This window comes from Alternaria arbusti, assembly GCF_024043155.1.
Source record: "Alternaria arbusti strain BMP 1465 chromosome Unknown scaffold_2, whole genome shotgun sequence".
NCBI classification, from domain to species: domain Eukaryota; kingdom Fungi; phylum Ascomycota; class Dothideomycetes; order Pleosporales; family Pleosporaceae; genus Alternaria; species Alternaria arbusti.
The window spans coordinates 1,561,350-1,586,491 of NW_026249942.1; the positions used below are offsets into that span (position 1 = coordinate 1,561,350).

At 52.0% G+C, this 25,142-nt stretch overlaps 8 protein-coding genes across 8 annotated transcripts; 3 read left to right on the top strand and 5 right to left on the bottom strand.

Moving 5' to 3' along the window:
- Positions 1–4,455: 4,455 nt before the first annotated feature.
- On the top strand, positions 4,456–7,214 carry J4E86_002110 (uncharacterized protein; the record flags this gene model as incomplete). The annotated part of the gene is made up of 2 exons (XM_051442673.1): positions 4,456–4,761; positions 4,812–7,214. 2 exons carry the CDS (start codon positions 4,456–4,458, stop codon positions 7,212–7,214), a joined length of 2,709 nt encoding a protein of 902 aa, XP_051306261.1.
- Positions 7,215–8,114: 900 nt separating this feature from the next.
- On the bottom strand, positions 8,115–9,509 carry J4E86_002111 (uncharacterized protein; the record flags this gene model as incomplete). The annotated part of the gene is made up of 2 exons (XM_051442674.1): positions 8,115–8,326; positions 8,384–9,509. The coding sequence occupies 2 exons, from the start codon at positions 9,507–9,509 to the stop codon at positions 8,115–8,117; spliced, it is 1,338 nt and encodes a 445-aa protein (XP_051306262.1).
- A 768-nt stretch (positions 9,510–10,277) lies between these two features.
- Positions 10,278–10,892, bottom strand: J4E86_002112 (uncharacterized protein; the record flags this gene model as incomplete). The annotated part of the gene is made up of 2 exons (XM_051442675.1): positions 10,278–10,761; positions 10,813–10,892. 2 exons carry the CDS (start codon positions 10,890–10,892, stop codon positions 10,278–10,280), a joined length of 564 nt encoding a protein of 187 aa, XP_051306263.1.
- Positions 10,893–11,315: 423 nt separating this feature from the next.
- On the bottom strand, positions 11,316–12,977 carry J4E86_002113 (uncharacterized protein; the record flags this gene model as incomplete). Its single annotated transcript, XM_051442676.1, has 2 exons — positions 11,316–12,447; positions 12,496–12,977. The coding sequence occupies 2 exons, from the start codon at positions 12,975–12,977 to the stop codon at positions 11,316–11,318; spliced, it is 1,614 nt and encodes a 537-aa protein (XP_051306264.1).
- Positions 12,978–13,328: 351 nt separating this feature from the next.
- Positions 13,329–15,418, top strand: J4E86_002114 (uncharacterized protein; the record flags this gene model as incomplete). Its single annotated transcript, XM_051442677.1, has 2 exons — positions 13,329–14,205; positions 14,256–15,418. The coding sequence occupies 2 exons, from the start codon at positions 13,329–13,331 to the stop codon at positions 15,416–15,418; spliced, it is 2,040 nt and encodes a 679-aa protein (XP_051306265.1).
- A 560-nt stretch (positions 15,419–15,978) lies between these two features.
- Positions 15,979–18,582, top strand: J4E86_002115 (uncharacterized protein; the record flags this gene model as incomplete). Its single annotated transcript, XM_051442678.1, has 2 exons — positions 15,979–16,477; positions 16,526–18,582. 2 exons carry the CDS (start codon positions 15,979–15,981, stop codon positions 18,580–18,582), a joined length of 2,556 nt encoding a protein of 851 aa, XP_051306266.1.
- Positions 18,583–19,141: 559 nt separating this feature from the next.
- On the bottom strand, positions 19,142–22,061 carry J4E86_002116 (uncharacterized protein; the record flags this gene model as incomplete). Its single annotated transcript, XM_051442679.1, has 4 exons — positions 19,142–20,282; positions 20,336–20,680; positions 20,729–21,735; positions 21,927–22,061. 4 exons carry the CDS (start codon positions 22,059–22,061, stop codon positions 19,142–19,144), a joined length of 2,628 nt encoding a protein of 875 aa, XP_051306267.1.
- A 1,406-nt stretch (positions 22,062–23,467) lies between these two features.
- ARO2 (bifunctional chorismate synthase/riboflavin reductase [NAD(P)H] aro2) lies at positions 23,468–24,797 on the bottom strand (the record flags this gene model as incomplete). The annotated part of the gene is made up of 3 exons (XM_051442680.1): positions 23,468–24,303; positions 24,352–24,713; positions 24,763–24,797. 3 exons carry the CDS (start codon positions 24,795–24,797, stop codon positions 23,468–23,470), a joined length of 1,233 nt encoding a protein of 410 aa, XP_051306268.1.
- Between the last annotated feature and the right edge of the window lie 345 nt (positions 24,798–25,142).

The following is a 25,142-nucleotide window of genomic DNA, read 5'->3' on the forward strand; positions in this document are numbered from 1 at the left end:
AGGTCACCGACTCCCTCCCTCGGATCATGTCACGTGCGTTCAGTCCGTGCCCGAGGTCCAGGACTGCCCAGGTGACCGGCTTGAAAATATCGCAGTGTACATCTGCCGTGTGTCGCATGTCGTCGATCGTGCCTTACATGAACATGATCGACTAATTTGGCCGTTGATCACCACCATTCAATAGCATACATCCTGGTTTAGCTCTGTCAGCTACGGTGTAGTCGCTTGGAATGCAACACGGGACGGAGATGGGTGTCACCTTGTGTCGTGTGCTGCTTGCCTGACCGCACCAGGTAGAAAGTCTGCCGAAAACGAAGTGAGTCAGCCTCCGACTCATTGTCGTCGCGTTTCAATGTCCTTTGACAAGGCCAAGCGAGGGGAGCCGCCAAAGTCCAATAATGAGGCTCTACCGCGTCCTTGTGGGTCTGTGCGCATCTTCCCCATATCCGCATGAATGGTTCAGCGCTCGCCGGTTCCAGGCCGATCCAAATCTGGCTGTCATGTGTGGATGAGAGTTCCCCGCAATGTGGGATGAGATTGCTAGGTGCAGTGATCGCTCAAAGGTTGCGCACCTCGCTCTGCTTACGTGCACAGGGCTTCAGTAAGGTTTGCAGAGGTGTAGATAGCGTGTGCTAGATGTTACGCTGCAGAAGACGTTTAGTGCACGCCTATAAGCTTATTAATTACTAGTCTATAACGTAGGTGCATGCTTCGTGGGTCAGCATGCTTCGTGGGTCACCTGTGCCAAGACCCCACTAAAACTACCTCTACCCTATAATGCCCTATTAACTACACTAGATAGAACTATTAAAGGAAGCTAGAATATAGACTGCGCTTTAAGCTATTAAACAAGACGCGACTCTTCTATTGCAACGCGTCGCAGCTATCTATAACGTCCCCTAAGAGACATTGCGCCGTCGACGCGCTAGACAACCTGCATAGGCAGATCGTAGGCCAATAATAATGAGTTTACACAAGACTAAGAAGGGAGTAATTGTTTAGCACATACTTAACCTAGTTAAGCGAGGATTCCCCCCTCGCCTCGCAGATATAGCTAATATAGCTAATTCCTTGCGCGCTAAGCGCAATCTAGCCCAGGTTAGCCTAAGATAGCCTAGTACGTTTGTTAAGCGCCAACCAGAGCTCTAAGTAAAGTTTAATCGCAAGTACAACTATAAGAGAGCCCTCTGCGAAGACCCCGTAGCTATCTAAGCCTAGTTCTAGCTAGTAGCCAACACAAAAGCTAAGTACAGCATCTAGAATAAAGACACCTACAACTTTAATAAGACTAGCTTTATAATAGGCATAATATCAACTAGAGCTGTTATTATAGCTTCAGAGAAGCAAGAACAACTAAAGTCTATCTAGCTAGGCAATCGCAAGTAGACTATAGTTATTTAGAGCATTAATACAACAAGATAGGCTATTCCGCCCTATATTATCTTTAAAGGGCGCTATTACCTCTCTGCCTAGTACAAAGAGGACGCTATACCTTAGGATTAGTTAATCTCAGTCTCTAAGAACAGTTAGACTACAAATAAGATTAGTTTCTAGTAGTTAGAACACTTTAATACCTATACAGAGAAGCGTACTATAGAACAGCACCGGCTGCTTATTATTAACAGATATAAGAGCTATAACGCCCTTTAGTTTAAGCAATACTACAAAGAGAAGAAGATTATTACTCTCTACATACCTCTACACTTATCTCACCTACTACAGCTACTTAATATAGGTTATTTTAGGCCGTTAAAGAAGGCGTATAGCCGCTAAGCCAAGGAGCTAATGCGCAACTAGATTAGCTACATCACAAAACTTAAGTTCCTACTATACTTTAAGCGCGCCTTTAACGCCGCAATTACTTCTAGTAATATCTAAGAAGGGTTTAGAGGCGCTAGATTAGTCCCATTTAACCTAGAGAGAGTTATAATAGGCCTTAACGTACAGTTGCGCACCCCTTCACTACTACCTATTAGCAACTCGCCCTAGCTATCGCAAACCCTTAGCAATACTCTTAAAATAGAGTCGTAATCGACGCTAGTAAAGCAGAGGATTCAGAAGCATATAGATAGCTCTCTAACTTCTATAGTAGAGGCCTTTAAGAAGGTCTTAAAGGGCGCAGCAATAATTACGCACAAGCTAGTTGTAAAGGTCGTCCTAAGATAACCTAAGAGTTGGTTCTCGGGGTATAAGCGAGTGCGTTGGACGGGGTTGTGTACTAGCACGTTTGGTAGAACGATGTAATAGTACGAGGGTGTAATAGCACGTTTAGTAGAACGATGTAATATCACAAGGGGTTAAGAAAGAAGTATAATCCTTAGATTAAATACTAGAGTCTTGTACGAAGTTAAACACACTAAGCCATAAGGGTTCAGTGCCTAAGCTATATACTTAATAAGTGTTGCGCTCGTGGACGAGCGTGTAAGTAATCGTAGACGAGCAGTAATGTGTCTTGCCAGTTATTAGTCTAACTGCTTATGCTCGTGGACGAGCGCTCGTATAGGACTAGCGCCGTCCTGCTCGTGGACGAGCGGTCACGTGACTGCGGCGCAGTTCCCGTGCCGCATTCCTACGACTGTGCCGCACGATCCTTCAAAGTGATTACGCTGACCCCCGGGGTGCCCCTTAGGTCAGATCGTAACACTAGTATTAGCCTAAAAAGAGATTACTGAACTTCAAGCAGCTAATAAGGCTGCTACGCAGCGCAAATTACACAAAAGAAAGTAGGTTAGAGCAGAAGGGTCTATAATAATAGAGGATAGCCAGCGCAGGACAGCTTTACAGGAGTTTAGGGCGCGTAGTAATAGAAAGAAGGCGAAGAGGCAGGTGCGCGCTAAAGAGAGTAAACTATCCTAAAGACGCTGTAGACGCTGCAATAACACAGAGCACAACGCGCGAACGTATAATTATAAAGTAGAGGTAGCCTCTTAATTCTATTTTAGTATCTTTTATGCTATATTATGCTAAAGTAGGTTGTAATAGGCTATAATAGGGGGGGTTTTGGTGGGGTCTTAGCACAGGTAACCCACGAAGCATGCTGACCCACGAAGCATGCACCTATGTTACTATTAATTCTTTTATTATTCTTTTTTAAATTAAAACTAAAATATATCTTACTTAACTTAATACTTTTTTTTAGCTTTATACTATAAGCTTAGTAATAATTAGTATATTACTAAAAGTAGTAGTATTAGTAAGAACTCTCTTATAAAGTTATTTAAGAGCTTATAGCTTCTTATATATAAAAAGCTTAATATTAAAGTTAATAAAAATATTAGTATAAATAAAAATAGTAGCTATTATACTTAAAGTAACTACTTAAAATATAACTATTTAAGTATAATTAATAGCGTTTATATATATAGTAGTAAGTTTTACTAATTTTTATCTATAAAAGTTAGTAATTTTATATTTAATAAATTTAAAACTACTAAAGTTTAATAATAACTTAAAAGTAGCTTATAAAGTAATTATTATTATTATTACTATTTTAGAGTATATAGATAGAGATAAAAAAAATAATAATAATATATAAGTATAAAGTTTTTATACTTCTATTTTATTTAGGTATTAGCTATAGTATATAACTATAGTATACTTTAGTTATTAAGTTAAGATTTTTCTAAATTTCTATAGTTAAGAAATACTAAAGCTAAGGCTTACTCGGACACGTGATGTAGACGGCGTCTGGGGAAGCATGATCGCGGCTGGTTTCTCGAGTCAAGTGCGTGCTGGCGTCCCCCTAACCTCGCTGGTTTCATGCTGCGGCCGCGAACAAACTTCGTCGACATGATGGCGGCCGCTGTTGCATGTGCCACCTGTCGCGCCCAATGCCCTCACCCGCTGCATCTAAAGCTGCTCACACAAGGCGAAAGCCGAGAAACTTCGAGACTTGAGCGCACGAGAGCCATGGCCCACGGACGAGGACTGACTCCGTGACCGGCCTAACGGCGCCCAGTGGCAGCGCCGGCATTTCGGTGAGATTGTACCGGGACAGGCGCTGTGACGAAATGGCGTTTCTCTCCCCACACGGTGGACAAATGCTCCTCCCAATGACGTTTCGAGGATTCAGACGCCGGCCCAAGGCCGTCTAATGCGTTTACAAGTCGCGCACTTAGCGATGCGCACTCCACTTTGCTCGCCGCTGCTCAACCGTCCGCCTTTCCTGGGGTCGATAGTCCCTTCACCGCATCGACCCGCGTGGCCCTGCACACTGCTCGACTCGACGCAGCCGTCTCCTACACCACCCGTTGTCGGCACCCTGTCCATCGCTCCTTCCCAGACCACACCCATCGCCCGTATACGACCCGTCGACGAGGCTGGCGCCAGAGAATGCCGTGGCCTGAATATCAGATCCCGAGACGACCGCGCCCGCGATAGAACCAACGCTCTCCGCAAACAATAGCCCGTCCTCCTCTATGGCATCGATATACACGTTATAGCGCGGCGCACGACATGACGGATCTTGACTTCACCAATGGCGACTTCCCTACGCGAGGACCTGTGGTACTGGGAGTGTCAGCTGCGACGCTTGCCATATGCTCCGTTTTCGTTGGCTTTCGTCTCATCTCCCGATTTCTGGTGGTTAGAAAGCCGGGATGGGACGACTACACAATGATCCTGGCCTGGGTCCTCGCGTTTGGCGCATCCTTCTCGATATGCTACGGCACTACCAAAGGCCTGGGGCGGAAGCAAGAGAACATACCCGCGCAATGGCAAGAGCCCTTGAAGAAGTCCTCCTTTGTCTTCTCGGTACTCTACGTACGTACAGGACTTTGTATACATAAGCCGCCAGCACTAAATCCCCACAGAATCCAGCTTTGATGGCCACCAAAACCTCGATCCTCCTCTTCTACCTCACGCTGTCCAAGACACACAAAGTATTCCGATGGGCCACCATTGCCACCCTTGTCGTCGTCAATGTCGGCGGGCTCGCTCTGACAATCCTGAATCTATGTCAGTGTCGTCCTGTTGGCGCCGCTTGGGCTTCTCCCGTTCCCGACACTGCTCACTGCACCAACATCGTCACGATATACCTTTCCTCGGCACCGCTCAACATCATCACCGACATAGCCATATTATTCCTGCCGATGCCAATACTCACTAGTATGCGGCTGCCGAGGAAACAGAAGGTGATCCTCGTTATTACCTTTGGTTTCGGTATCTTTGTCGCAGTCGTCGATGTCATTCGTATCGCATACCTGCAAGATGCTCAGCGCGATACTCTTGAAGCCGCACAACGGCAGTCTTCCGAATCTGGCAACGAACAGAGGAACACTGGCGATTTTGCGTGGTTCTCATCTCTATCATTTATGTGGAGCACCATTGAGATCAATTTGGGTATCATGTGTGGATGCGTTCCCGCCCTGAAACCCCTAGTCAAGAGATTCCTACCTAGCTGGGTCATCGACCATACTATGCGCGACAACACTACCCATACAAGCGATGAAGCTGTACTTCATCCCGACATACTCGATTCTCGGCGGCGCTCAGACCCCTTAACGCCTCCCGCTTCCCCACTCAGCAAACCTCCTCTCGCTCGTAGAAGCGGTGGTGATGAGCCGATGGGTATGATGGACTTCTTGACTACGCCTGACATGACCGAATTGCCTCAACTGAGACCGTCCAACACCACTGTTACCTACGCCACCACCACCCGCACCCAGCGCCCGCCAACATTTTTCGACTTCGTCAACACTGGGCAGAAAAAGAATATCACCCTCCGGAGCAACCGAGAAAGTGTATATCCCGTGATCATGGTAACCATACTGTTCTTCATCTGGGGGTTTGCCTATGGTTTCCTGGACGTACTCAATTCGCGCTTTCAAGAAGTAGCTCGCACGAGCGAGTGGGAGACAGTTGGACAACACAGTGCCTATTATGTTGGCTACATTGTGGGACCTTTGACTTTTGGACGGATCGTCTTCAAGGCCTGGGGGTTCAAGGCATGCTACATGGTCGGTCTTTCAGTCTATGCTTGCGGAACCCTCGTCTTCTGGCCTTCAGCTGTGCTCAATTCCTTCCCAGCGTTCCTGATCTCAAACTTCATTACCGGTGCGGGACTATCGACATTGGAACTTGGCGCAAACCCATTCATAGCACTATGCGGACCGCCTGAGTATGCGGAAGTGCGATTGAACCTCTCACAGGCTGTTCAGGCTGTCGGCACCATTGTTTCCCCACTTTTGGCGAAGAAAGTGCTCTTCCCCGCCAACGCTGCTAGCCTCATTGATGTGCAGTGGACATATCTCGGCATATCTCTCTTCAACATCGCTCTTGCAATCATATACTTCTACGTACCGCTTCCTGAAGCTACCGACGAAGAGCTAGAACTAGCCAGTCAACGCACTGTGCCATTTGCCCGCGAGGCCACCATCAAGATTGGGTCCAAGCCAGTCAAAGTTCTTTGGATTGGTCTGAGTATGGCAGTCTTATCTCAATTCTGTTACGTTGGCGGCCAAGAATCCACCTCCACTTCGTACAAGGAGTACCTCAACCGCGTCGCGCCCTCCGTGGATTATGTGTCACAGCAAGCCTATGGACACACTGCTTTCGCGGTGTCTCGGTTCCTGGCAGCCTTCATCGACATTTGGGTAAAGCCACGCTTTAGTCTTCTGGTTTTCTACCTGGGCGCAATTATAACCGCTGCCGCAGCAATGCATGCTTCTGGCAGTGGCGGTGCAGCCATCATTGTCATCGTCATGTTCTTTGAAGGCCCGCTTTTCCCGCAGATTTTCGCACAAGGGATACGGGGTATGGGCAAGCACACCAAAGACGCTTCCGTGATTCTGACGGCAGCTATCGGTGGAGGGGCCGTTATCCCACCGATAATGTATGCCGCGCTCAAGATCAAAAACGCACAATACGCTTTCTGCGTCATTGCAGCGGCTTACGCTGCTGGCGCATTGTATCCCATATACCTCAACTCACTTGCCGCGTCTCGGCAGTTATCTGATCCCGTACGCGACGAAAAGACCAGGAGAGAATCAGAAGCCGAGGGTCGGCGGCGAGGGTCGATGAGCGAAAAGCTCAGAAGGTGGAGTAAAGTCAAGAAGAGGCTGAGTGTAAATAAAGAGGATGAGAGATTACCTTCGGTTGAACATCGCGAGAGGCGCAGTTGGCCTGAAGGCCTGGCGCCGCGGAGCGATAGCCTAGCCATCGAGCCCGTGCAGACTCGTACACCGAGCTCATCAAGCTCTGTGAGTAGTAGTTGAAGGCTCTGCTTGAGAGGGCTTGTATTTATATCGCATACGGAGTTATAGGGAGATACCACGGGACTGTTAACGGCTTAGCATGGGTGGCTAATTCACACATGGAGTAAAATGCAATTATTCTTACTATACCACCATCAAGACTATATCTTCCGACTCATATTGCATTAGTGGTGTGGAGCAAGAGAATGTGGGCATACTCGCAGAAGTGTCCGCGCGCATAATCTGGATGCCTCCCCTATGCTCAACTCACACTCTTGTGCCACCCATCCAATCTCTCACATGCCCTGACAACCAACCAGACGGCAGCGAGATCCGCCTGCTGTACCACTCTCTTGAATGGAGTCCCAATACGATTTTCCGGATTTCGTAGAAGTTGGAAAAGGAAGGTACATTTCCCATTCCCATAACGTAGCTTTCAGGTTCAGTACTCAGGTGAACAACCGGAACCACCTACGCACACAAGCGCGACATGTTTTAGACGTTTATCATCACTTGAGCATCCTAAGTATGTGCAAAGAAGGTCTATCTGTACTTTACTTTGTCGAGGGAGCAGCTCATTTCGTGCACTCCAGCCTAAAAAGTATGCCTGATGGCATGTTGATATACTATAAGTCACGACACGTTGTATGCTTTTGCGATTGAGTATGCATACTAAGACAGCTGGCAGTTGATTTACGATGCATACACTTCCATGCATCAAAAGAGTAGTCATGTGAGAGAATGCCAAGAAAGCTCAAGATATTCTCAATGTATGAAGAATCGCTTAGAATCGCTATCATTATGCAAAAAGTGTACAAGATCTCGACCACCAAACGCCTTGCCATGCTTATGCACATTGAAACCCCCTTTCCGTATTATATACCAACTATCCAATTAGACGACTTCAACCGTCGAAGAAGGTCATAGAATCAAGGCGGCAACAATCGCAACGACGAAGCCAAAGTATGTGGCGCTGGGCTGAAGCAGCACGTTGCCCAGAGACGCAGTGCCGCAACATTCGCGGTCATATGTAACGTTGTTTGCGCGGGCGGCGACTTCGAAGACGGACCCGTTGATGGGCCCTTGGTTGTAGAAGTCGACGAGGAGGAAGTTTGGTGGGCGGTCCCAATTGGCTGTGGGGGGATGTGTTAGCAAAATGCAAGATAGAAAATGGGTACGGGGATACATACTGGTGCAGGTGTTGGTCATGCGACCTAGACTACCTTCTCCTTCCAGCGCATTGGTCTGGTTGATCTCCGCCACGTTGGGCACGAGGAGGTTCAGTCCAGCGAACGAGATCTCGGCGTTCAGGTTGTGGTTGGCCATGTACATGATTTCCCTCATCTTTTCTTCGGACATGCCCTCGGGTCTACCCAGCGTGCAAGGGAAATCGGGGTCGGTTGGGGAGAAGGGCGTCTCCCACATGTTGTAGAACTCCCAGAGCAGGTATGGCACCGCATCGGTGTCGAAATTGTAGTCAATAAAGGTGACGACACGGTTGTTGTGGAGAATGAGTTCGCCAAGCGTTGGCCAGTCGTTGAGCTCCATGGCGGTCTTGGGTGGCTGGTAGACGTATTCGATCAAACCGGACTTCTCGATCGCCTCGGCGAAGTTGGAAGACGTAACGAGTGGCTTGCCGTCATCGGTCGTTTCGTCCCAGTTGGAGTTGCCGAAGAGAATCGTGATGACGTCGAAGGGGTGATCTGCTACCCATGCCGTGACTTCGCGGAGGTAGTCTTCAACAGTACCGGCGTTGAGCAGGTCGCATGAAGAATGGCAGTAGTAGAGCGTGCCGTTGACGTAGTGGGCTGAGCCCTGCAGCATGCGGATGCCATCATTCAGTTGTTGCGTCACGCCGTACTCTTGGTTGCGCGCAATGTTGTTCTTTCGCGTGTAGGGCGAGTTGTGCGCAGCTACTTCGGTAATATTGGAATACTTGCGGTTGCAGAACTCGAGGTAGTTGTTGCAAGGCTGAGTGTTGGAGGGCAGCGCTGGAGCGGTCTCGGTGCCAGTCGGTGTCAGTGTTCTGTTGTTTCCTCCGATGTTTGTGACGGGTGGTGCACTGCTTGTGATTGAAGCCGTGCCGTTGGACGAGGCTGTGCTACCAGACGCCCCAGACGACGCGGCCGATGTTACTGTCGCAAAGGTGCTGCCCTCGAAATCCGAGGGGACGGTTGGGTTTGGAGCCGCATCATCGCCTGTCAGACTCCGCTGCGACCCAGATAAAGTTATGACTGAGGGAGAGACCGAGGCCGAGCTACTCTGGGCTGCAGTGAGGCCAGCAAGCCACACCATGGAAAGTATCGCCCCTTTCATGATCGCCGCAGGGGTGATGTGTTCTTTAAATCCACGACCGAGTTATGAATTCGCAGACAGGAACAGATATCGGCTATGTCAATCCTGCTCAAGCGATAGTCGTGATGGTGCAGTCGTCCCGACGTATGCAGTGAAAGCGCCGGCGACTTTGGTTGCTATGCAGTGCAGCGCAGTGCCGTCCGATCCGAGTACGGGGTAAATGAGTATCGACTACAACGTCGTATGATAAAGCCGCGACCGAGTTCCCCAGGTGAAATGATGCGGAGAGAATGCAATGAAGAAGCAATACTTTTTGGAGAAGAGCCGCTGCCGTTGAGAAATCCCAGACGACGATTGTTTCCCAAGCGCTCGAACGGACCATCCGGGACTCCCTAGTTAGGCAGAGTGCCATGACGTAAGGCGCTGTTTTAAGGTTGCAAGCCACGCGGGTGTCTGCTCTCATCCAACGATCTGCAACAGCCGCGCCACCATTTTAGCGCGACACGTCATGTGCGCGAGTCTGGAACCATCAAATTGGGTGGCTGCAAGAATGGCCCACCTGGAGATCTCTAGGCATATCAACAATGATCCATCGCATGTGTGAGAATGCATCCGTCACTCGGGATCGTTAGGCTATAAATGAGTTTCTGCATTGATGAACAATGCAATTCATGTATAGGTATTCAGGTACATGTTAACATGGGCAAGTATACCGCCTAATTGAGACTCCACACGCGTACGCGACCATGACTACATCTCACCGCTGGGTACATTCTTCGTGGGATGGCTCTATGCACTAGACGAACCACCGCTAAAGAACTCTTCAAATCGACTCTTGCCCTTCAGCTGCTCAATCTCCCTCTGCAACACATCGATCCGATAATTCTTAAACGCCTTCTCAATCCTCTCCTTGCTGGCCGGGTCTTTGGTCACGGTCCTTGCTGCGCTTGCTGTACCTGTCAAAAGACCCAGTTCGCCTCCAAGGAAGAGACCGCCAACAGAAAAGAGAAAGTAGGTCGCTGCATCACCCCAGCGCGAAGGTCCGGAGATCTGTGCTGTGATGTCTGGAACAGGCTCGGTGCGGCCGTCAGCGAAGCGTACTTCTACAGGCTTCTCCGCGGCGCGGAAAGCTTTGAAGTACGCAAGGCGCATGCTTCGCAGCCGATATGCTGTGTAGATTCCTAGACCCAGTCCGACTGCTGACGCGAAACCAGCGTGCATCGACGCCTTTCCACCTGCGCTTTTGAGTACTTCGCGGTCTTGTTGGTTGAGACTATCTTGAATAAGCTATCGCCAATCGACGCGCAAATCTGGCGCTACTTACTCATGTTGCAGGTGCTCCTCTGCCAGCTGACGGAGATCTTTCGACCTACGGTCACGGAATGCTGCTAGTGACTCAGCCATGTTATCTGTCCGGGTAATCGTAGATATAGAAAGCTTGATGGTAGGAACAGATGAGGTTAGGTGGCTGACAATTGCTGGCACTCGAGGGCCCTTTTAACTGAATTTTGTAGTTCATGATAAGTTCGTGATGCTTCTAGTCGCAACGATGACATCATGCGGACATCGCGGAATCTAACCGGGAAAGCTCCAACAACACGCGGGCACGTGGAATGACAGACAGACAGGCCGAGAACCTGGTTCACTTCAATTCAGGGTCCAGAGACCAAGCCATGCTACGTATAACCAGAAAAACAAACTTGCTATGCTCGTCATGCTTCCGTCAAACGCCTTGCTCAGAAGAGCTCGTAAACGCCGTGGGACCATCAGAGGTCGCCTAAGGATATCGCCCGTTCAAATGTTCAGCCTCGAAAACAGGAAGATGCTCTATAGTTTGGGCTTGACTTCTGGTTCTGCAGCACTGGCTTCTTGGTTCCGAGTGACGTTACCGGTGCCTGCGCCTTCTCCAAAGAAGATGACCTCGACGGTCAAGTCGTCCCTGTATCGTCGCGAAAAGGGGCTGGGGAGGGTGAGGAGAGCACTTAGTTGATCCTGATCCTTTCCGCCAAGTGCATTCCGAACAAGATGCGTAGCTGCGTTCTTGTCTTCAACCACGAAGCGCTCGTTCAGGCTAGTCTTGGTACCCCACTGTTGTTGACGGATTGGTGCACGTTGACCCTCTCCCTTCTCCGCTGCCTTCTGCTCGACAGGCAATTGCTTTTGTGTGGACCACCAGCTCTTGAGCCAGGACTGAGTCTGTGAACCTTGACTGGCCGGGTTACCCTGAGCGTCGAGCCACTGACCAACTAAGCCTACGACCTCCTCGTTGGTAAGCATCTCCCATAGACCATCAGTAGCCATGACGACGAAATCACCCTTTTCCGGCTCTACCCTGGTAGTTGTAATGACCGGCTCGGCAGTGACGTATGGAGGAGTCTTGAGTAGTGTTGAAGGCGATCGCGAAAAGTAAGACTTCTTGAGCTCGGCGTTGGTCTCGGCGGACCACTTGTAGGATGCATCGCCAAACGCCCGGGATGGCTCCAGTCCACCTAGAATGCGACCGTTCCGGACCACGTTGGGCTCACCCGGATGCTCTCGACGCAACCGCTCAGCCTCACTTGTAGTTCCACCGGTCTGATCTTCAGACAGGGGAGTCACGGTCCACTTGCCATTGGGCCCTCGTCGGCCCAGAATCGCGCGAGAATCACCCGTGCAAGCGACTCGCAGGAGTTTGGATCGGCTGTCGTAGAAGGAGAGGAGTGCGCAGGAACCGGAAAGAGCGGGGGCCAGCAGCTCAGCAGCAGCAATCTTGGATTGAGCCTTCCGGACCTTCTTGACAGACTCGTGTACGATCTCGTTGTCTAGTTTGGTGAAGCCGGTCTTGATGGCGCGGTCGATAGCATCGGGGCTCGGGAAGTGGAGCGCAGGGTCCTCGACGGCCGACTTGTAGGTCGTGTTGAGCTCGCGTGCGACGTAGGAGATGAGGGTCTGACGAAGCTTGGCTGAGGTAACCCAGCCACTGTGGAGGTTAGCACTGGCGAGACATGCGACCACGATCGACACCTACCTGTGTCCGTCGAAAACGCCCCAGAACATCCAGTCGCTAGCCGAGGCGCCATTGTCCGTGGCTGCCAGGTTCGATGGTACCTCGATGATCTTTTCGGCATGGTCGTCTTCGATGGGGGAGTTGCTGGGAATCTGCACCACGTCGTACCGCACAACGCCCTGCCCTCTGCCCACGAGCCACGACTCCTCGTTCTTCCTCAGCTTGGCTGTGGCTTGGTCGGGGTCCAGCATCTCCAGCACCTTCCTGCCGTAGTCATCCGTCTCTTTCGAGATGGGCCCAGTGATGGTTCCTGTGTAGAGCTCGCCGGGACCAACGACCAGTGCCTTGCGCGCGGGCTCGCTGCTTCGGGCGCTGGTCAGGTTCCTGGCTTGGTCGGCGGGGGACTGCGCGTGTCCTGTAGAGGATTTGTCGTTGTAAGCGTAGAAGGCACCCGAGGCGACAGCGGCAGCCACTAACGCACCTGTGAGGGCGCGGAACTGCATCGACGACGCGAGGACGATGGGCGAGGTGCGCTGGCGGTAGTGATGGTGAGCCCGGAAGCCTAGGCCATTGCTCGGCGCAAAGACGCCGACACGGCTGCGGGCAAGCTTACGCAGGCACGGGCGACGTGCAGAGCGAAGCACTTGGAAGGCAGCCCGCATCTGGCAGGTGGGGTGAAGGGGATTGGGAGTGAGGTTGGCAGCAACAGTAGTCCACGGGTGAAATCATGGTGCAGGCTGGGAGAACGCCTAGTCCAAGCGCTTAAAGCGGGGACCCAATCATCCCCTGCGAACAATCTAAACCACTACGACGTCATCACGTTACCCCAAACACTTAATTTTCGACACTCCAAAATGTCTTCACGAGCGTTGCGGCGGGCCCAGCGAGAGCTTGAAGAGAAGCAGATACAGGAACAACTTGCCCAAGATGACCAAAACGAGGAAGAGTCGGAGCCTGAGGTAGCCCCCAAGACAAAGGCGAAACCCAGCCTGTTTGCTATGTTGGGCGATGGTGGCGACCAAGATGAACAAGACGAAGAGGATGAAGGAACAGATCAAGACGCCGCGCGCAAGGCCGAAGATTCCGATGATGACGCGGAGGTCGAGCCTATGCCTGCATCGAAACCCTCAAAGAAGAGCAAGAAGAAGAAAAAGAAGGCCAAAGCCAAGGGCAAAGCTGCAGAGGCTGACAAGCCCTCCGCCTCTACCACAGGAAAGTCAGATCTTGATGAGATTGATCGGGCATTGCTTGCCCTCAACCTCTCTATGAACAGCCAAACGGGACCTGGGTCAGATCAACACGACCCCATTAGCGAAGAGAAGAAGCAACTCTTCTCTGTGCTGAGTGTGGACACGCAACATTTACATGCCGCAAACGAGATGAAGAGGCTCTTCGGTCGAGCCGCTGTGCAAAGTGCCGAAGACGAGGCGCGGCCTCGACAACGTGGTCAACAAGGTGGCATCGCTGCTGCAATTGCAGGACGTAACGCTCCTGGCAATCGCAACCTCGCATCGTTGGGACTTCGACGGAACATCTTCATCCAAGGTAAAGAGGAGTGGCCACGAGCTACATCTGGCGGCCTCGGCATGGAAATTGTCGAGAAACGAGCGGATGGCACTGTCGAATACAGATTCTTTCACAACAACATGTATCAAGATGTTCAGCGGCAGTTCCAGATTTGTGTCGCAAGTATGGATTCTGAGCGTATGATCCAACTCTTGCACCACAACCGTAAGTTGAGCCACTTTTCATGTCATATAGAGTACTAACGTCATTCACAGCCTTCCACATCTCCACTCTGCTTCAAGTCTCAGAGATCGCTAAGCAACAGCGAGAACCTGCTGCTGCGTCCGAGATGTTGGAGCGCGCTCTCTTTACTTTTGGGCGCTCCGTACATTCTACCTTCTCTGCGAACCTGGCGGCTGGTAAAGCCCGGTTGGACTTTCGCCGTCCAGAAAACCGCGAGTTCTGGCTTGCGGTATGGCGCTACATCAATACATTGGGTGTTCGTGCGACGTGGCGAACATCGTTCGAGTGGGCTAAGATGCTACTTGCAATGGACCCTGAGAATGATCCTTACTGTCTTCGACTCCTCATCGATCAACTAGCCTTGAGAGGGCGAGAACCGGGCGCCTTAGTCAACCTGGTCGAAGCAGACTACCTCCAGCGGCAGTGGAAGGTTCCACCGAATCTCGCTTTCAGCATTGCGCTTGCTCACGATCGCATTAAACAGCCACAGAAAGCACGCTCAACATTGCGCAACGCAATCAAAGAATATCCATGGCTAGCAGCGCGGCTGTGCAAGGAGCTGGACATTTCCCCGATACCAAAACCTGTGTGGGGAAAGGAGCCAAACGGCGAGTATCAAGAGCTGCTATGTCAGCTGTATGTACCCAAGGCCAAAGACCTGTGGAACAACACCGAAGGGACGACTTTGCTAGTGGAGATGTGCTACGCTTTTGAAGAAGAGCTGGGAGCAGGAGAGGATCCATACTGGCTTGCGCAGATACCAGAGACGGACCTTGCTCGACATGTCATCCTTTCGGATAACCAAACGCTTATGGCCCTTCTTGACCCTCGCGTCAAGTCCAAATTCACATCCGTTTCCGATCCACTAGCTCCCGATGACAATATAGCGTCGTACGATGCTTCTGTAGCTGGGCGCCCTCATGACCCCGCCTTACGAGAACGGCTGCTCGCCGAACTTGAGCAGTTTCGATCCTACTTTGAACGCATAGGGATAGATGGGCTTATGCGGCAAGGTGAGGACAATCAAGGTTTGGTACGGGCGTTGGAAGCAGCGGGCAGCAACATAGAGGAATTTGAGGAGAACACACGACGCTTTCTAGTTCTACGACGGAGGTTGGATCAAGAAGGCGTGCAAATAGTATTCGACGAGCAAGCAGCTGATGGCAATGGCACTGGCTCGGAAACGGATGAGTAGCGCTGAAGAGTCATTGTGCGCACTGTGCGACCTGGTCAACGGGAACGCATCATAGCAAACGCGTCTCATGTCACAGAATGACGCTGGATACTTGGAAGTAGAGTTTGCTGCCCAGGCGACACATGATGCCTAATCTGATGGAATCATGGATCTCATGTCTTGATAGTAATGCGTGATATTACATGTGCAGCCCCACGCGTCGTCTGCAAGGGTGCATACATGCAGAGCTTCCCTGTACAGGCGACGCGGCATCTGAAACACATGGGACTCTGGAGTAATAGAGTCAAATCAGAGTCAGCCACGTCCGTGCTTGGGTGCGCTAAGAAAGTTGAGACCCTCGTGGCGCTCATGACAGTGACGTACCCAAGGTTTGTTTATAGATGCAGGCTGAGGTGCTGCATCTCCGCATAAGCCGCACCGCACCGCCTCAGGCCGTCCATCGACCCTTTCCACTACATGTATATTGTCCGCACGTGCTCTTATACCTGATTCGCCCTCGGTTCCTTCCTACTGCCAGCGGCAAACCTGACTGAAGCTTGCCAGCCCCCTCACTCGTCGCCATGAGCGGCGTGCGTGCCCACATCGCCAGTCGGCTGCGCAGCTCCTCGCTCTCCGCAGTACCCCCACCACAGCACAGTTCCAACTACTCACCAGACCTGGCCAAGATCGCTGCTTCCGTTCTCTACCGGTCGCCGCTGCCTTCGCAAGAGGGAAGGCCCGTCTTCATCCTCAACGCCGCCGCTCTCCCCGACTCGCACGAAGCCGACTACGACTCCCTGCTACCCTATGTCCTTGCGCGCCTGCCCGAGGAAGACGAACTGCTGAAGGGATTCGAATACGAGGTCGTTTTCTTTGCCGGCGATGGCGATGGCTCAGCGACAAACAAGAAGCACCGGCCTGGCTGGGGCTGGTTTCTGCAAGCGTACCATGTCCTGTCCAGGGCCATGCGCAAGAGGCTCCAGCGCCTGTACATTGTGCACGAGAAGGCTTGGGTACGGATACTGACCGAGATATTCTCTACCATTGTCAGCCCCAAGTTCAGGAGAAAGATCTATCATCGTGCGTATCCACAACCCCGCAGCGCGGAGCAATGCTGACTCCTTCTAGTATCCAACCTCACGCAACTTGCCCGCGAAATCCAAATCGAGAACCTGCTTATCCCTCCTTCGACCTATCTTGCCGACCGTCGCGTGTGCGAACACATCTCTGCTTTCAATGGCAGCGGGAAACGAGCATTTGGCGCCCGCGCCCCTTTCCCCACAGGCAGTAATGGCAAGACACGCTTTCCACGCGTGCTGCGAGAGACGACCAGCTTCGTGCTCATGGAGCAGAACATTACCTCGGAAGGCCTGTTCCGCGTACCACCACATTCAAGGCTGCGCGATGCCTTGAAGGAAGCATACGATAGGGGCCAAAAATACATCATCTGGAAGGACAACGAGGTGACACTGCCTGTACCACCCTACCCACACGCCCAGCATCAAGAGGAGATACTAGCTGAGGTGGCCCCCACCGACGCATACTCGGTCTTCATGGCAGCAGCTCTGATCAAAGCATGGTATGCATCGCTACGCCAGCCCATCTTCCCAACCGACTCATATCGGGACCTGAAGCGACTCTATGGCGACAGCCAGGAGATTCTTGAACTCGACAAACTGACCGACCTGTTCTCGCCAACTTCGGAGTGGTCCCTGCTACCTGGCATATCCCGCGAGATCCTATGCAGGCATCTTCTGCCTCTCATGAGTGCCATCGCCGCACGACAAGAAGAAAACAAGATGACGGCCGAAAACCTCGCTGTTTGCTTTGCACCTGGATTACTGTGTGGACCTGATCAGCTTGAAGACGCCAAAATGTCCTCGATAATTAGAAGGATCTTCACCCAGGCGGTCGACATGTGGACCGAGGGGCTTAGAGAAGCATGCGGGCAGAAGGAGGAGGCTTTCTACAATGAGCTCGAGCTACCCAAAGACGAGAACGACTGGGAGGACCCGGCGGATGCGAAGCGTGATTCTGCAGATAGCAAAGGCTCATTGGAAGATCAGATGAGCGGTATAACGCTACTCGACAATGAGAAGATGCCTACCTATCACGAACCACAGGAAACACAAGGCGAGGCGTTACCGCCTCCTCTGCCTCCACGCTCACGCGCACCGTCGGCCAAATCTTCTGCCGATTCTGTTCAGCGGAAACCTGCACCGCCCCTTTCAGTACCACCTCGCTACTCTACTGTCATATCCGACGCGCCTGAAGACGTCGCCGAGTCACCCATAACTTACGCTGCTACTACTGATGGCTTCGCCCCACCCCGAAACGACGACAACCGTATCGGCCAACCCCCTAATGTACCACCGCGATGGAGTGCACAAACGGATGAGAAGAAGTCTGGTACGAGCAATCCAGTTCCAGTCCTTCCTATGTCAGCATCTACTCGCGCACAAGAAGATGCGCCATTTTCTCACGTTTCTTCTACTACTACTGCTACTCCTCCTACTGTTGCGCCTAGACTCAACATTCCTAAGAGGAAAACCCTGACTGCGATGCAGATTGACAATGTCTCCAAGGCCGTCGTCGCACAGGATGAAGCTCACAAACACCCCATGGGCGGCATGGCGCTTCCAGGTTTTACAGGTAATTACTACAGCAACAACTCTATTGCGAAAAGAGGTCCATCCTCAACATACGCATCGAGCGAGGGCGTGAGTTCGCCTCAATTGACGTCTCCCCAAAGCGCAGTCTCGGCACCAGCATCAGAACCTGCCTTTCGCCGTCCAAGCATTCCATTCTCCGCAACATCATCAACAACAAGCCGTAGCCCCAGCATCAACTCACTCGCCCGACCCGTATACCCGGTAACACCTCAAGTTCCCATTATCAACGCACCCACCAAAGCATCCACGCTCCCCATTCCGGCTGCTGCGCCCCGTCTCCGTACCCCGAGTCCAAGCCTCATGCAGCGCATGCCCAGCTTCGAGAACTTCGCCAAAGACCAATCAAAGAAAGATGACGCAGACGCCGAGACTGGGGTTGCAAGAGGCCGAACATTGAAGCCAAAGAAAATGAACCTCAAAAAGCAGTCTGTCGAGGACCTGAGGCGCTTGTACGAAGAGCGTGCTGGGACTGCTAGTGTGCTTGTCCAGACTGCAAAGCAAAAGGGTGTTTGAGTCTGTTGCTGGTTTTAAGGGTGAGGTGTAATGTTGAGTCGATGTCGCCGGCGTGCTACATACTTTGCCGTTAATTGGGCCTGTATATTTTTCCCCGGCTTTTCCTTCATTTAGATCTATACCCTCTCATATCTCAGCATTTCAACTATATTACCTACACATGTCTCTATGTAGCTGCAATGTGTTAATACAAACATTCATGTTCTTGTACCTGCCATTATGTTGTGTCTCATTGATTCATGCGCGCAGAAAAAAGAAAGAGGCACATGGAATGGACCTTGGATACACGGAACACATGACGTTTGCCTACTGTTGCTAAATTCCACATTGCACATCCGTACGAGCTCTCAGTCCACCAACCATGAACGCCTTCATTGAGAAAATACACTCGTCGTTCAGTACCTGTGCGCCTTAGCCCCGCTAAATGATGCCGCTATGCAACGCCACTCGAAATTTATCAAGCCTCGAATGTACTGGCCTCCTCCGATAAAGCTCACCGAACCAACTGCTGCATCAAATGAGAAATGCTCCCATCATCAATCTTGAAACCGTCCATCTGTCAACTCATCGGTCCTTGGTTTCCGTTCGTGTTCTGCCACCATCCCGGGTCGTACTCTTCTTGCGTATGGTGGTGCCCCTCATGTGTCGTTTGTGGGTAGCTCACATGTTCTGTCGGCTGCGCGTAGCTCCCTCGGTGCGCATACCCAGTGTCTGCCTGGCTGTGCGGGTTGCCGTATACACTGCCTCCAATATTGTGATTGTAGCCGTTGATATGGGTCGATCGCCAGTCCTCGCTGATCTTGAAACCATCCCGACCAAGACGATCACCTACGTCTGTGTTGTGGAGAACACTCTCCAGGCCCATCGGACTTATTTGCTGATAAGTGTGACGTGGCAGAATGGGTCCTGGTACTCCAGGAATAGGGTTCCAAAACATGGACTCTGCCGTGTCGGTAGATGGAGATGTCATTGCCGTAGACATGTTGGGGGCGGATGACATGGGCTGCGAGTACTGATACGTCGGTAAAGCCATTCCTGTATTGTAATTATGATGGGTGGGTGTGTGCCCTACAACAGGTGATGGTTGGTGTTGGCTCGATACCACACTACTCGGCCTCGAATTGGCGGGATGTGTAGCCAATTGCAACCCTGGTTGAGGAGCAAACATCGACAGGCTCTCCCTCCTCTGAGTAATAGGTGGATGGAGACGGCCAGGTCCTATCCGATTGCCGGTAATAGTTGTTGTATTGGGAGGTATCATAAGAGGATCTGTCGGAGGACTGATAGTACCTTGGGGCTTGTTGGGATCACTTGTCGGTATCAACGAGGAGTTGCCTAATTCTTCAGGAAAGGGCAACTTCCACGTCTTCGCCAGGGTGTATATGACGCGGAAACTCCTCGCCCCGAAATAGTGACATTCGTGAAGATCGTCTAGGCCCTGCATGCCTTCGATGAGGTTTTGGCGAGAAATGCTGTTATCCTTTGAATATAGCAAGTGCACAACACATACAGTGAGTAGTACGTGTGGTATGAGCAGGTGAGCTTGACGAAAGTCGTAGAACTGCCGGTAGATCCGGACAAGTTCAGACACTTTGTTGGCCGCATCTACGCAGATGTCGCGGGGGCGTATATCGGAATGAATAAGATCGACTTTGAGCAGAGGCCGGAAAAGGTGCACGATGATGGTCCAGTAAAGCATGCTACGTGTAGTGTCAGTTGTGTTCGCAAAGTAAGCATGGATGTTCAGACATACTGTAGTACCAAGATGTGTGGCTCGGGTTCCTTCTTTCCTTCCAGGCTTATCAAAGCTGGCAGTTTTCTATACCAGGCTTGGTATTTATGATAAAAATCAAGCAATTTACTGCTCGTAAGTCGCTCTTTTGGCGCAAAGAACATGTGGTTGTTGTCATTGACGAGCTCCGCGAGCGATGTGAATTCCTGGAGGAACATGCGAATGGTTACGACTCCGCCTCCTGCGATTTGTGAGGGGGCGGGATAAGCCTCAGGAAGGTCAGACGTCTCTTCCAGCATAGGCTTTTCGAGAGTAATGGCAGCTCGAGGAAGCTGAGATATGCGGCCAGTAACGATCGTCCAGATTCTGCGTCGAGTTAGCCCAGTCGGGGTAAAAGTAGCCAAGTTAACTCACGTATCCACAGTGAAGCAGCCCCAGAATGTGACCTTTCTCACTTCGATCTCACTTGGTGTCAAGCCAAGCGCAGAATTGGCGCCATAGTTCAAGTGCAAACCCAGCTCAACACACATACGAAGACACCTTCCCATGTAGGAAAAGCCTGAACTTTCTCTCCCTGTACTCGGCTCACGCATCGACATAATGCAGAGCGCCTGAACAGTCGTCAGGCTCGGGGTTTCATCTTCGAACAGAAGTCGCCTAGCCTCGGCAAAGAAGTGATCGCCTGCAGTACGGAAGTTGTCAGGATCCGTGCGACCTGCAGGGTCTTCTGTGAGATGACATGCATATGCGCATATAGCATTGACCAGTAGAGAGCAGCAATACTTGTCGCGTCCCGCTCTGAAGTCCTTGTAAAAGCACTCTCGGCTGAAGAGCACGTAGAAGGGATGACTCCAGGTGAAATAGAGGTCAAGCAGCGTCTCAACAAAAGCCAGGTCATCGGTTACGTTGGTCCATGTTGACCCTTGACGCTCTGGCTTCACGCTGTTGGTACGCAGCCGCCCGCCACCGAAATCCTCATCTTCGGGTACCAGGCCTAGGCTTGCAGAATGTCCAAAGTGTCTGCTCTGGCCAGTGGATGTAACAGATGGCTTCCCAAGCAGCACACTAAGATCTGACTCGAGGCTTTGAACGTCAACGGGCTCGCTCTGCGTCAGCGTCACGTTCTTGCGCCATGTTTCAGCTAGGGAGATGATGTCGAGGCTGGGGTCTCTTCGAATATGATTGAGAAATTCTTGGACATGCTCCTCAGGTAGACGTCTCAACGAATTGACAATAAATTCGGCGCTCGAGGCATTCTCAGGGCTGGAGGCGGCGACAAGGGAGGCGTCGCGCTTGATCCCAGTATTGTTTGCGATCGTCGGAGTAGCCTTAGTGCGACGACTCTCGCTCTCAGCATCGTAATGACATTCAGTCTTGTAGACGGCAGTGCAAGTCGCGCACACGGGTGTACCACCGTCACACTGTAGATGAGGTGTCAGCAGGAGGGCACTTGGCGAGGGACCGGGAAAGTTGCCCGGAGAATGGCCCAAACAAGAGTTGCGGATAATCCTCGCTGGTGACGAGCCTTCCGCGGAGGCGAATCTTCAGCATCGGGCCAGATGTAGGAGCTCAATGTGGAATTGGTGCATGCAGTGGGAAGATTGATGCTTACTTTGGACTTGCGTTTCCGGCAGGGCACACAGGCCGACTGGACACAGCGCCGCTTACTGGCTTTTGTGTCCTGCGCCTGTGAGTTATCTTGGTCGTCTCTGTTGTTGGAAGAGGTGGCAGTAGCGGCGCGGGCCATGGTTGATCACGAGGGGAATGAAGAGGCAGTCCGCGCGGGCTCCGAGGACGAGTTAGTTATTCCATTCTCTGGGCCGGGTAGGAAAGTAATATGATTAGCCACCAATGTCGAGGGAGAAGAACAGCGGGCTCGGATTAGGTAGCTGTGACGTTGGCGCCCGTCGCGACGTTCAACGTGCCTGCCTTAGTTTGCGTTCGGCAAGATCAAAGCCCATGGATGATTTTCGGTATGGTGGCAAACGCAGAGGCGGCATCCAAAAGGATCGATGCGCGACCACGACGAAGAGGCTCGATTGGCCTGGTACCGGATCTAGATTGGGGGTTAAACGCCTACTGCAGTAGCCGATGGGCTGTAACAGATGTATAGGTCGCGTCCGACAGGCTGTGCCGCACGTGGGAATTCGAATCGAGGTCCCGGAGACATGGGTCAGCTGACATGTCCGGACGCGAGGGGCCTTTGCGGAGATAGAAGCGAACTTGGGACGACTCTATCGGTGGAGCCTGGTTTCGGGTACCGCAGCATCTGCTTGCGACAGGACAGAGTTTTTTGGAGCACCACCAGCATCAACGACTAGCTTCGGCATGGCGCACCGAGCTGGACGAATTTGCCATGGCTATCTTCACACGGATGATGCAAGGCGGCACACATGCTTGTGCGCGATCTCGATGTCGGTCAGACAAGGGAGCGACACTGACAAGAGCTGCTTGTAGGCAAGAGGATAGACTGGAGGAAGAGGGGTTCGCGGAGCGTGTCCTATGTCATGTTGGCTCGCGGCTGCAAGCGAAGGGATCTCCAACAGCCAGGGTTCTTGCTTTTGGTGGAGGGGAAGGCCCGATAGCATCCGCTGCCAATGCATCCTCCTGGCCCTCCGGTCACCTCTTCTTACAGTGTGGCGACTCTGCCGGCCCCTACACTGGCTTCCGCGAGGCTGGAAGTCCTTGCCGGTGAACATCGGCCTCTCAATGGGTAAAGACACCAGGTGGCGGTGCCTATTACCACTCTATCGGAACGTCTCGACTAGTCTACAGCTGCATGCATTATCCTACAGTCTACCGATAAGATGCACGTCACGAAGATCGAGATTTGGTTCTACACTTTTGCCTATTCGGCTCGCATGTGAACTATTCGTCTCGCTGACTGTTCTGTCAGCTCGGCCGAGGGTGGTAGACAAGTTTGTATGATCATGGGTAGCATCTGAACTGGTTCTCGCTGCCGAACTTGCTGTATTCCGACTCGGAATGACTTTGAGCCTTTGAGCCCATCTGTGGATCCTGATCCTGTAGAGTCGTGGCTCTTTTAGCTATACATCAAGTCTAATAACTTTCATCCATCTCGGCGCAAAAACCTCGTACACTTGCAGCTGGCGCCTTAACTCCCGTTATACCCGACTTACATCATCCGGCCTATCAAGCGCCATTGACGGGTTGAACGCCCTTTAGCGGTGGAAGCAAGCTCCTCGCGCCTTGTCTAGCCTGCTGGGCTAGTACAGCATCCATGATGACCAATGCAGCCATCATCTCGACAATAGGCACTGCACGGGGCACTACACAAGGATCGTGCCTGCCTTTGGCCTCCAACACTCCTTCTTCCTGGTCGTATGTGACTGTAGACTGCGCCTGTCCAATTGTCGCTGCCGGCTTGAAAGCTACGTTGAAGTAGATGGGCGCGCCATTGGTGATACCTCCCTGGATACCGCCCGAGTTGTTGGTCTTGGTGGTGAGCTTGGGTTTTGAGCGATACTTGCTTGCATCGGGGTTTTCGCCTGCCGGGACAGCAGGAGCTTTGACGAACGCGTCATTGTGAATTGAGCCCGGTAGTTGTGCGCCTCCGAAGCCGGATCCGATTTCAAAACCCTTGGTTGCGGGAATCGACAGCATAGCGTGTCCCAGCTTGGCCTCCAGCTTGTCAAAACATGGCTCTCCCAAGCCTGTCGGGCAACCTCTTATTACGCAAGTCACAGTGCCACCTATGCTGTCTTGTGCGTCGCGGTACTTGGCGATCAAGTCTTCCATGCGCTTGGTGACATCGTCGCTCGGACACCTGACGGGCAAGTACTCGTCTACCTTGTTGCGTGTAATCGAGTCGATTAGCTTGAGGTACTCTGGGTTCGTGGATGCGGTGGGGTGTTCGGGTGTGGGAGGGAAGAGGAACTCGTTTCCGATGGAGTTGGTGAATGCGATGATCTCGATACCGTAGGCTTCGCGCAGGTACTTCTCCGCTATCGCGCCCGCTGCTACTCGTCCTGGGCACCATTAGCATTTGTACGGTGGTTGTGCCGGAATCCGCTCACCAATGGTCTCTCGTGCGCTACTTCGTCCACCGCCTGAGCTAGCCTTCACACCGTACTTCTCCAGGTATGTCCAGTCGGCGTGGCTCGGTCTTGGGTACATGTCCATGGTCTTGTTGCCGTAGTCTTGCTTGCGCTGGTTCTCGTTCATGACCCTGACGCCAATCGGGGTGCCCAGTGTGATGCCGAACTCTGTGCCAGACTGGATCTCTACGCGGTCTTTCTCGTCGCGGGGGGTTGTGATGGCGGACTGGCCCGGTCGGCGGCGCGTCATCTGGGGTTGGATGTCATCCTCAGTAAGGGCCATGCCCGGCGGGCAACCGTCGATAATGGCGCCGACGGAAAGACAATGGGATTCGCCATAGCTATCGCAGGTCAGTAGACGTCGAGCAGCTATACGGCGCGTATGCATACGTGGTGACCCTGAAGTGCGTGCCAAAGGTAGACATTGTGGTTGTGGTGTTGGCGAGATTGTGGGGATTCGGCTCCCTTGTGAACGGCGACTAGTCAATGAGATGCGTACTCGGTGTATCCAAACGTCTGTGTATGCGTCCAAAGAGCGCCGATTTAATTATTGTGTCGTTGCAGGTCCAGACGCGTGCGCTAGAATAATCAACGTCAGAGTCACTCTAGGAGTTTTATTTATTTAGCGGGGCGCGGAGTACAGCCGTCTGGGAACCCGAGATCGGCCACCGATGGTAAGGCTGGTATGAACCAAACGACGGTACCCTCCCATCGGAGCGTCAACACAATGTCGCACATTCTTCAAAGTTGCCATTGCGGTGCGAGGAAAG